This window comes from Anthonomus grandis, chromosome 1 (assembly GCF_022605725.1).
Source record: "Anthonomus grandis grandis chromosome 1, icAntGran1.3, whole genome shotgun sequence".
Taxonomy (NCBI): Eukaryota; Metazoa; Arthropoda; class Insecta; order Coleoptera; family Curculionidae; genus Anthonomus; species Anthonomus grandis.
The window spans coordinates 23,240,745-23,253,323 of NC_065546.1; the positions used below are offsets into that span (position 1 = coordinate 23,240,745).

At 30.4% G+C, this 12,579-nt stretch overlaps 1 protein-coding gene across 3 annotated transcripts in view; it reads left to right on the forward strand.

Annotated features, from left to right (window-relative positions):
• Window positions 1–2,867: 2,867 nt before the first annotated feature.
• Window positions 2,868–12,579, forward strand: part of LOC126743869 (aurora kinase A-B-like) — a 32,602-nt gene continuing 22,890 nt past the window's right edge. For 2 of the 3 annotated variants that reach the window (XM_050451112.1, XM_050451129.1), the window contains exon 1: window positions 3,011–3,417. In XM_050451112.1, coding sequence (XP_050307069.1) covers window positions 3,102–3,417 — 316 coding nt within the window. In that variant the 5' untranslated portion in view covers window positions 3,011–3,101. The other variant, XM_050451119.1, reaches the window with a different exon arrangement.

A 12,579-nucleotide genomic window follows, 5' to 3' on the forward strand; every position in this document is an offset into this window, starting at 1 on the left:
TTATTATCTTGGATAGGGAAGTAAATTTTTTCAAGCGAAATGTCTCTGAAATATTATTTATTTATATTAACGACACACTAAATTGTAGACAGACACCCAAAACCTTAGGGCCCTGATTACATTAGCTATTTAACATCTATAAAAATAATATTAGGCCATCAATATAAACATTTACAAGACAACAACAACAAAAACTATTGTCTTAAAGAATCTCGATAACAAGATTTCAGCAGCTGATGATGATGGATTTCAATAGGCAGTCGCCGATTGTTGTATTTACGAGCTATTTTGTATTGTCCTTTAAATTGTGGTGTTTAAAAAAAACAACACTGCTGCTGCATTGAATTAACTTTTTTAATGTTCTGTAAATAATTACATCAAGAGGCTGTAGAATATGGCTCGAGTGCGGCGGTAAGGTAACTTAATAAATTTATCAGGTCGATTTGTATGTGACTGGCCTGGTGATCGAAAACTAATAATGGACCTATATTTTGATGGCGTGGAATATTATGGGTGAGTATAATAATTTTATTTATAAATACTTTTTTTGGTTTATGAAAAGTTATCGGCCTCGTTTCGCCAATAATATATTATCTCGTCTAATCAACTTTTCTTCCATCATAGTTCTTAAATGTTTGTAGAACTGATTGAAAAATTAGTTTTATTAAAACTAGTTGACTTGCTTAAACTAGTGGCCTCTGGTTTCCTCGATGATATACCGAGGTTTTGGGTATAAAATCCTCGTAGTAGACTCTTGTTGGGGTCTTAATTTTATCCCAGGCTCTTGGGTACTCAATTTTATTACAATTTGCAAAGGTATGCGCCAATATAAGAACTGCCCCCCTTTTCAATCCATAGTGCAAGTTTAATGCATGCTTGTTGTCATTTGACAATATATATTTTTGCGTCTTACTGAATACTCCTTTGTTTAAATGTTTTCTTACATGATCACTTTTTTTTTGTAAATATCATATTTCGACAATCTTAGCAAGGTGCTTTTCGCGATTCTTTTTTCTCACATACGTGAATGTGAAGAAATGTGACATATTTAATGAACTGAAATTACAGAAAACTCCCTTAACAAAATTATTGTTATATTTTGAGGTTTTGGGATACGTAGTGAGATATGGCATGTGTTCCAAAGCTCCGTACATTAGATAGATCAAACCTCCCGACAAAACAAGCATTCAAAAAAAGTGTTTAAAAATATATGTGTAAGTGTGAAATTTTTTTGAGTTTCTACCCTTATTTATTTAACGGTATTAAGAGAAACGTATGAAACTAAAGACATGTAATTATAAAGTTACTCGTATCTCGATACATGTTGGCCACAGATTGAACGCTAGAGCAGATTATTATACGACTTAAATCATGAGACAGTTTTAATACTAACCAAAACCCTTTATTTTACTCTCGATACTTGTTTCGCTAACGATGTTTTTATCTTCCGAAGAAGATTAAAACTACTTACCTGTAAGTACTATAATCCTTAGATACTATAATTAATAGAGCGAAAAATACAATGAAGCATGAAATTGAAAACAAATCTTAAACACTAAGTAAATTATACAATTGACTAATGGGATTGGTCCTTTATCCCTGTTAAGAATAGCCTTTTGATTTTTGAATATTGAAAAGCTTTAGTATGGGCATCTAATTTTCTATTATTATTAACTGGTTTAAGTAAGTTTAAGTTGTCTATCCCTATAAAGTGACCAGTATTTAAAACATGTTCAGCGAAACTTGACTTTTCCACTATTCCATACTTCACATAAGCTTACATGTTCTAAGATGTTTTTTAAATCTGACATTAATTCATCTTCTTGTTTGCTTTATGTACTTCTTATCACAATCGTTACAATGAATCTCATAGATCCCGGACTTTTCATTGGTCCTTATTTTATCGTTTGGATTTTCTAAAAGATTTTGTAACTCAGCCAAAGTTTGATAGACCATTCTTAGCTCTAAGTCTTTAAAAACCCTCTTATCAAAGCCTCTTGTCAAGATAGAATCACATGGTATTGCGAGGAAAGTTGGCTTATTTTTATGTTTTTAAAATGTCGTAGAGTTTTTAACGTTAACTTTAAACCTATGTCTTCGAATCAGCTTCTCAATAATCCTATTATCATAACCATTGACCCAATCAATTTTAATTGTTGCTTTCCTTTATTAAATCTGTTATTAGTTAGAGGCAATGAGATCAAACGATATACCAAGACATAATTAAATTATTAAATAAATAATTAAAATAAAAAAACTTTGCATGTCACAAAATGTTTTTCAACAAAACAACTTTTTTAGTTTTATTTTTTGATTTTCTCCCGAAGATATTCGTTAGCGAAACACGTGTCAAGTGTAAAATAAAGAGTTTTGGTTAGTGGAAAACTCGTGGTTTGAGAGTCATAGCAAAGGTTCCAACCATATGACTATACGACTTATGGCCTCCTGGTGTGTATTTATGAGAAAGAACCACCGTGTTTGTATTGTTTCAATAGTAACAATACTATTGAAATCTTCAATCTCTTAAATAAAAATAGATGTCGCATTTTATGATTTTTTTTACTTATTAAAAATGCCACTTGAACAACAATATATAATTATTCTCGCTAGGCGAGCGTAACGCAACGCATAACAATACCTACATATTATGTACAACGATAAGTCGCGGTCCTCTTCTATCGCGAATAATCGTCCTACTCGCCATGTAAAAACACCTTTACGCTCCTCTCTCGTAGTTAGAGAAAACCAGTAATTTTAAATCTTTGAAATTTCTTTCATGCTGGATGCCATTTGAGCATGCGCAATTCTCGTGACTGTGACTAAGGCGAAACCACACTCAAGCCTTTTTGACGTAGGTTGTTTAGTTCTCGCAACGTGATTGGTCAGTTAGTTAACTGTAACCAACAATGCTACGGGAAAAAAAGGAAGCAGCGGCGGAATGTCGCCATGTGCTTGCTGCCTTCACTAACCTGTCGGCTGTCATATCACATGTTCGGTAAATTCGGTATGAAAAACAAATAATTTTGATTTATAATATCCATAATTTTGGAGTTTTTAGAGGAAATCCGGTTTTTCATTTACTAAGTGGGGGGCAGATCGAGATGACTACTAAAGCTGAACAACTAAAAATACGAAACGATAATGAACTACAAGGTAAAGAAAACGATCATTCAATGAAGTCTCAGAGTTCTGGTAAAGCAGTAGACACAGATCCAAAAGTGACCAATTCGGCCTTAGGAGAATTAAATAGAAACAAATTTAACATACAGAAGAAACACTTGGAGTGCCAGAAACCAGTTAACACAGACAAAACCATTGGAGTAGTGGAGAGAAGGGTAGAAAAAAATGATGGAACACTGGATGGAAAGGCTACAAATTCTGAAAAAAAATCTTGGACTTTAAATGACTTTGACATAGGTAAATAATAATAATAAATCATTAAAATAATTTTTAATCTATTATTAATTTATGATAAATGATATATTGGAAATCTTATTTTACAATAAATTGCAACAGATACAAAATAATAAGGACATTTTAAGCAAAAAGACATAATACCATGCCTCAACACCACAATCAAAAGAGGTTTTACATAAATAATAATATATAGTAAATATTTAGTTATCATTTATATTAACTTATATTTATGTTATGTATACTCATTTTGAAATTTGTATTTTGGCACATTCCAATAAAAATTAAAGGAGTGCTTTATGTCTCAACCATTAATTGCAGTTGTTATAAAACATGATTTTTCATCAGGATTTTTCCATTGCTGAATGAAACTTTTAATTTCATGTTTTTTCAATACTAATTTTTAAATATTTCATTAATTTCTTAAAGTTAAGATGACACTTTTATGATTGTTAATTTTTACTTGAAAAATTAAAGTATTCCTTCTATATTGCGGAGGGTTGTTGGGTGGGGTCAAAAATAAAACAGAAACCTGTTTACCTAAATCTTGACGTTTGAATTGTTTTCGTTCGAATTGTTGATTCTAGTTTGCCCACAATAACACCTACAATTTAACCCATGTTAAAAATAATTCTACGCTCCTATTATAAATGTGTTTTAATTATAACTTAAGAAACCTAGACTTAGTGTCCTGAGGATGACTTAATATAAGTCGAAACGTCAACATTTAGGTAAACAGGTTTCTGTTTTATTTCTGACCCCATCCAACAACCCTCCGCAATATTGAAGATATTGGGTCACAAACACGAAATATTCCTTCTATATCTGTAAGGAAGAATCTGAGAGCTGGGTCACATCACACTGCCAAACATTAATTAATTACATCTGTTTAAATTCGATCTGTGAGCTAAATTGTGATGTTCAGGTTATTCCTTCTGGGTTGTCTAATCACAAGTCAATTCTGGCTAGGGTTAGTTTACCAAAAAGAAATAGGGAAAAAAATTAAATACAGTAAGGTTAAAGACAGTGTGAATTTTAGATGCTTTGGAAAAGTATGCAATAATACTGATTGGGTGGTGCTGTATTGTTCTTTTGTTCCTCTTAACCACTTTAGTTTGTTGTTTTGAGTATTTTCAATATGAGTTTTTTGATGAATTGAATAAAGCCTAAGAAACCAATGATTACATATGGTCTTAAAACCTCATCAACTAATTTAAGATTTCTACACACTTTAAGAAAATATTTTACTAATCCCTGGGTTCATACTTATTTTAATACATACAGAAGGATTTATATGGACAGAATATAAAATGGTACATGCTATAAATGTTTCATTTGATACCACAACATTTCCAAGCAATCTTAAGGTTTCCCACAGACACCTCTCTTTAAAGGTGGCAAACCAAATGACTCTGTAAATTACAGACCATTTTCACTTTGGCTCTGCCTGTCTAATGTTATTGAGAAACTGGTCAAAGTAAGAATGGTAGCTTTCCTAACTAAAAATAATGTATTGAGTGAATGTCACTTTGGTTTGAGAGCACACTAGTATGAATGATGCAATGTTTTCATTCCCTGAGAGATTATAATTGAGCTTGAATCATGATCAGTTTGCTGCAGAGGTTTTATATAATTTATCTAAACCCTCTTACTATGCCAAACATGGAATACTGCTTGGTGAGCTTTCTAAATATGGTTCTAGATATTGCTCTAGAATGGTTTAAATCTTTTTTGACAGACAAAGAACAGTGTGTTTGATTAAATGGCACTTTCTCTGAACTTTGTGAAGTGAGCCATGGAGTTCCTGAGGATTTGGTTCTTGGTCCTACTCTATTTTTATAGTATATAAATGACCTGGCATCTCTTCAGATAAGAGAATTCTTCACTATTTTTGTAGATGACACCACCATTGTAAGGGCAGACCATAATAACAGCACATTAACAAGAACAATTTGTGATGATTCACAACAAAGAATTGGTAGTAAATAATTTTAACAGATTTCTTAAAATTCTTATTGATTACAAACTGAAGTTTTGTGACCATATTACAACATTGAGGCAAAGACTGGCTAGAGGATGTTATACTGTGCTTTCACATAAACTGGGATTGGAATCTGCAAAATTAGTCTATTTTTTTTTTAAAATTAAAAGTCACCTATAGTACAGAATATTTTGTAGTTGCTGTTTTTTTGTAAGGGCTTTTTAACAAACTAAAAATTAACTTTTTTTGCAAAACAAACACAGAGACATTAGATCTATGTGTCATAAATTGCCACAGGACTTATGAAGACCCCTATTTCAAGATTTAAAGATACTTACCTTGTGTTGCTTGTTTATTTGTTGAGTCTCCTTGGCTAATATATAAAAAATATAAATTGTATCTTAAATAATGGCTCCTGAAAACATTATAATACCAGATAAAACTACAAAATTCCCATGCCCAGCCTGAAAAGTGAACTAATGTGGAATTTCCTTATATACTTTGGCATAAAATTTTTTAACCATGGACCAAATTGCATTAAAGCCTGTAAAAGTCCTCCTCGCTTTAAAAAGTCCAACATTTTACCTACCCTCTACTGTACAGCCTGAGATTTATCTGTTAAATAGGGCATTAATCATGCTTACAAATTATATGCTTTCAGCATCTTTGGATTCCACAGTCCACACAACATTTAAACATTTTAGTGAGATCACAAAATACAAAGAAAATTATTAATTAGGTCAGATAGAAGATTAGGTATGTCAAAAGTGGTGTTTTTATTTTTGCAGAACTGAAATTGCTGGGAAACAGATTACATCTTTCATGAAACAGCAGTATCTCTTCGGCCATAATTTTTTCAAATACTTTTTACAATCTGGATAGAAGAGATAGAGGCTGCTTAACATTATCCTTTTTAGGTATTAGAGACACAAGAGCCTTTTTCATAAATTTAAAAATGGTTTCTCCTCTAATGCAGAAATTTGCTATTTTTATGGCACCAGAAAAACTGTCTTAATAATCTCTGCTGTTCTAGTTTTTCCACTGAGTACCATTCTACTAACTGTAGTAAAACTTACTTCTGAAACTACAAAGCTATTTGGCACAGCAATTTCTTACACTGAGTTTCTATAAAAAAGATAAAGAGAAGTAGATTCAGTAGAAGTAGAAATGAAGGTGGTGCAGTTAGAAAAATGACTGATTTCTATTATTCATGTGATATGTATGATCATTATCTCTATTTCAACTAAATGAGGTCACCTAAATATAATAACTTTGCCATGAAGTTTTTTTAATTCTTTTATTTATTTATTTAAGAGCTCATCAATTTAAAAAATAAATAATAACTACAATGTAATAACTACAATGAATTCAGGTAACCTTGTAAAAGAAGACAATTATCAATTCTGTGTATGGGATGAAACAATTTATTATTATCTGCAGGAATCAAAGTCTTGCTATATTTAATGGCTGGTAATATATCCAGCATCAAAATGTTTAAACAAAATTGTTCCACAGTTTGACCCTTAGTAACACCAAATAGTTCATTATAATAATAATAATAGTTTTATTAATGGTTTCCCAATATAAAAAGTTTTACATATAAAAAGAAGACTATAAACATAAAGATAAAGGCATTTGACAAGGTGAGTTATAATATATTCTGAAAGATTTACAAAAAAAAAGTCAATAATCTTTACTGTGGTTATCGCCTAGTCTACACAGTCTAGTTAATGGACTATTAATACCATAATTTGTTCTGCAGTATTTAACTGAGAACAATTTTGGATCATGAGTGAGTCTTTGAGGGACATTAAGAGTTATAATCTCTAACAATTTGGAACAATTAAATACATTATTAACAATTTTATATAAAGTGGACAAATCAAGTATTAGATGACGATCTTTCAAAGAATTTAGATTTAAGAGATTTTCCATGTAATTGTAATCAATGTCTTATATTGATATGCTATGTGTAAAAAGAAGTCTAAAGAATTTTCTTTTAATTTCGTCCAATAATTCAATGTATATGTTATATTGTAGTGACCAAACTGTACTAGCATATTCTAATATAGATGACACATAGGATCAATAAAGGGCTCTAAAACATTGAATGTCATTAAAATCCTTTAGAGTTCGATTAATAAAACCCAATAGCTTCATAGCTTTACTCCTAATATGATTTATATGGTAATCAAATCTAAGACCACTATCAATATACACACCCATATCTTTAATTTCATTAATTCTACCCAAGATATTGTTATTAATGCAATAGTCAAATAAATAATTATACCTAAATCATGTTGCAATTTTAAGCAATCATCAAATTCATTAACATTTATAAAAAGTCCAAAAATCTCATCCATCATTACTATTATTTTTGGATCATGTCAATGTGATTTTTATAGCTTATATTATACATTTCTTTACACTGAGCGCAATAAACAGTGAATTGTTGGTAGTCAGCTAGAAATTTAGAAAGTTTTCAATTTGTATGCCTAACTTTTTTCTTAATAGCAGATTTTAGCTTGTACTATACCATTCTGGAAATTTTTTGGTTTTAGCTGTAAGCTTAGAAACATAAAACCGTTGATTGAATATTTGGGAAGATACGCAATCCTGTGTTAAAAAGTGTACCCGGTCGACTATCGGATTGCCGTTCAGTTTCGTGCACCGTGTGGTGCTGCCGCAAAGCGTCAAATCTAGGAACGATTTATTTTAGCTGCGTGGACCTGGCTTTTGGCTTCTTTGAGTCAGGTTTTCAACGACGATGGAATCTCCGGTTACGCGGCCGTGTTGGATATTTTTTTAAGATATGGGATGATGCTGCCAACTATGTTTTTATTTTTTTTTTTGAACATACAACACAGTGTCATTTATGTAGTGGTCAAGTGATAAGTGATATACTTAAGGGTGAAGGCATATTGAAATTTCTTAAAAGTTAAATTTTATAAACAAATAATTACTTACCAAAATATGTTTTTGAGACAAAAATTAATACAAAAATATATATAAAAAGCTATTTTTACAAAATTACCAAAAAAGTTTAATACAAGTTATAATTCCAACAAACATTATGTTTCCTTCATTTTGTGTTCAAGAGGGTCAAGTTTTTAAATAAAAAGCCCGTTGCACTTAATTAACTAAAAACTAATATACAAAAAATATGTGGAACAAATTTTAAGATATAAGTAGGTTTCACGTAAATATTATAAAGAATAATTTAAATAATTCATAAGACTTAATACCGATGGTAATATAACTTCTTGATCAATAATTTTTTGTAAAAAGTAACCCATTTTGTCATGTGATTCAATATCTGAAAAATTGTGCAGCCTAGTGAGATCTGTAAAGTAAGGGGTTGTGAGTGAGGATGTTAATAGAAATAGAAAATAGGCCACATTTTAAGTTTTAAGCGACACAGGAAAATTCTCAATTACCAGTTGTTACAACTATACTTAAAACTATAAAAAGATACCTAGTAACAAAAAAAAACATTTTGTTTAAAGACCCCGCATCACGGTTATACAGGACGTCAATAGAGGTGGTCAATTAGAGGAAAGTTGAGCAATATAGTGTCCTTTTATAATAAAATCTAGATACTTCCTAAATTTTGCAAAAAACTGAAATTTGGCAAAATCATTTTATTTTTTTTCTGGCGTTATTTCAAAATATATGACAAAAGTATTTATTAAATGAATAAATTATTGTGACCACTTTTTCTCGCCTATACGATGACACCTTTAAATTTAAAATACGACGTTCTGTCTTTAAAGAGCCATCATCAACTTTGTTTTTCTTTGTCGGCGCTATATTGACCATTTGCAGTTTAACGACGCGGGAATCTTTGGCCGCCCGGCCGTTTTGTTATTTTTTTAAGACAAGGGCGATGATGATAACAGCGCTTTTATTTATTTTGTTATTGCCGATATTTAAATGCGCTGTGATCTCGCATAAATAACTAGATAAATGTGGTGGTCAAGTAATGTATTGGAAGGTGCTATCTCTTACAACTTAAATTTTATTAACAAATAATAAATTACTTACCAAAATCCTTTTTTGAGACAAAAATAAATAAATAAAAACAAAAGTAAAATTCAATAAGCTTTTATTTATTAATTAGAAAATTAACAAAAATATTAAATAAAGGTGATGATATAGGTAGGTTTCACGTAAATATAAAGAGTAAATTAAATAATTAAAGATTTAATATCTATATACGATACTATAGTTTTTTAGAGTGAATAATTTATTGCAAAAAGTAGCCCGTAATGTGATTTTTGACAATACGGGTTTGTGAAACCAGCCAATATCTCAAAAACTGTGTAGGGTAGTAAGATCTGTGAAGTACACTTTTTTTGGACAAAAATATTGAAAAATAGATACCTTTAACTGAAATTAATATAAAAATAAAATCGCAAAATTTAAAAGGTTTTGAATAAGGGTGTAACAACACTATAAAATATAGAAAATAGGCCACGTTTTAATTTGCAATACAGGCAAACACTTAATTACTAATTCTTAAAACTAGAAAAAGTTAATAAGAAAAAAAACAAATATTTTGTTTAACAGTATGAAGGGTCTCATCGCGATTATACAGGATGTCCAAAATAAGGATGAGCAGTAAATGGTTTAATTAGGCGAAAGTTGCGCAATATAAATGCAATGATTGAATAAATGCAATCTAAAAATTGGAAAAATGCCAAATACTTCCTAATATTCAGGAAAAAGGGGAAATTTGGCAAAATGGTTTTTTTATTTTTTTCTGGCGTTATTTGAAAATATAAAATAAAATCATTTATACATTGTTGTAAACACTTTCTCTCATTTACAAGTTAACATCTTTAACTTTTAAATACGACGTTCCTTCTTTAGAGAGTCATAATCAACTTTGTTTCTTCTTGTCGACGCCATGTTGGCCACTTGCAGTTTTGAATAACCCTTTTAATTACTTTATCAACGAGGTAATTTCTAGCTAGTAGTTGGAATCATCCCTATTAAATATTATATACCTCTCTCTCTTTTAAATACAATTTCGAATTTCAAAAAATTCAAAACATACTTTATTCATAAATACATGGTACCTACTTGTTGACATGGTACTTTTATGATATAAAATAGGCACATTAATCGACATATTACTAACACATAATTTAAAAACAATACACAATAGTGGGTTCAACATACTAGTATAAACACAAAATGTATTTTCAATTTCAAAGCAAGACGACTTAAAATTTTTTTAGAGTAACATCACAAATTCTAACCTTTACATCTTTACTAAAAACTAATTATATACTATTGGCCTATTCCTAACTATCTTCAAAAAATTCTAATGCTATAAAAATATTTGCTTTTAAGAAGTTTCGTTAAGGACTTTTTAAAGCGAGGAGACTTTTATGACATTTGGAAAATGATTAAAAATTTTTATGCTCAAGTAAATAAGAGAATTCTTAGTTCACTTTTCGGGATGGGCATTGGAATATTGTATTTTTTTCTGATATTATAATGTTTTAAGGAGCCATTATTTTGAAGATACAATTTATATTTTTTGTATATTAGTCAAGCAGACTCAACAATAAACAAGCAACACAAGGAAAGTATCTTTAAATAGGGGTCTGCATGTCCTGTGGAGATTTATGACACATATATTTAATGGCTTGTTTTTTAAAAACAAACATCGAGTCAAAAAGCCGTTTACTAATGCAACTCCAAAATGTTATTCCATACTGTAGGTATTTTTGTATGAAAGTAAGTTCCAACTTTCGACAAAAAAAATATCAATCTCAGTTCATTTAAAACCATTCTAACAGCATAACATCGTCTAGCCAGTTTTTGCCTCCTGACATATCTCCATAAAACTTAGGTTTATGATCGATAACAATTCCAAGAAATCTGTTAAAATTATTCACTTCCAATTCTTTGTTGTGAATCATGAACTGCTCTGAGCATAAAAACTTAACAATTTAGTCTTATCTATGTTTAAAGACATCAAATTAGCATCAAACCACTGTTTAATCATTAATAAATCTTTAGAAATTGTTCTAGGTTAATGTGCTTTTATTATGGTCCATAAGATAGTGGTGTCATCTGCAAAAATAGTGAAGAATCCTCTTATCTGGAGCGACCCCAGGTCATTTATATACAATAGAAATAAAATAGGACCGAGAAACGAACCCTGCTTACTACACAAAGTTCAGACAAACTGCCATTTGGCCAAACAAACTTTTTTCTGTCTAACAAAACAAAATTTTAACCATTCTAGAGCAACTCCCCTAAACCCATATCTAGAAAGCTTACCGAGCAATATTCCATGGTTGACACAGTCAAAGTGTTTAGAGAAGTCGCAGAATACCGCTGCAGCAAAGTGACCTTCTTCAAGCTCAAATATAATCTCTCCAGGAATGAAAACATTACTCGACATTCATTTAATATGTTATTTTTTTTAATTAGGAAAGCTACCATTCGTACTATAACCAGTTTCTCAATAACTTTAAAGGCTTTTTAGGCTTTATTTTTATCTTTTTCATGAATGAATTTCATCATGAAAACAATTATTGAAAATACTTAAAACACTAAAGACCATAAACATAATATATTGATTTAAAATTTTCTTAAAGTAAAAAAAAGAAAAAGAGAAAATGGCTCTCATAGACATGAAAAGACAGTATTTTTAAGAGTTCGGATTGATTTTTGTAGATAAAATAGATAATTTTCTGTGAGGTTTATAATTAGATTTTTTTAAAGATTTTCTAATAAGATTTTGAGATTCCCATATTAGGTTGTTATAAATCAAAGTCTTAATTAATATACGCACACTAAATAATTTTGCCTAAAGAAGCCATCGTCTCACAAACTAAACACATTTACATATATCTATCTATTTGTGATTATGATATCCAAGAAAAATTTTTAACAACTACCAAATTGCAATACGGCAAACACGAACCTGTGCAAAAACTCTCCCACACGACTCGGATGATCGGCCGATTACTAATGAGAAGCGACGGACGAAATTATTTTCGCGCATACTGGAGAGAATCGCCATCTATTTTTCACGCATATTTGCGGTCACGTTTTAGCCCATAAGGTTGCGTATCTTCCCAAATATTCAATCAACGATAAAACTATGTAAGCTTAGAAACATAAACTATAGCTCTAGAAATAACACAGTAAAAAACATT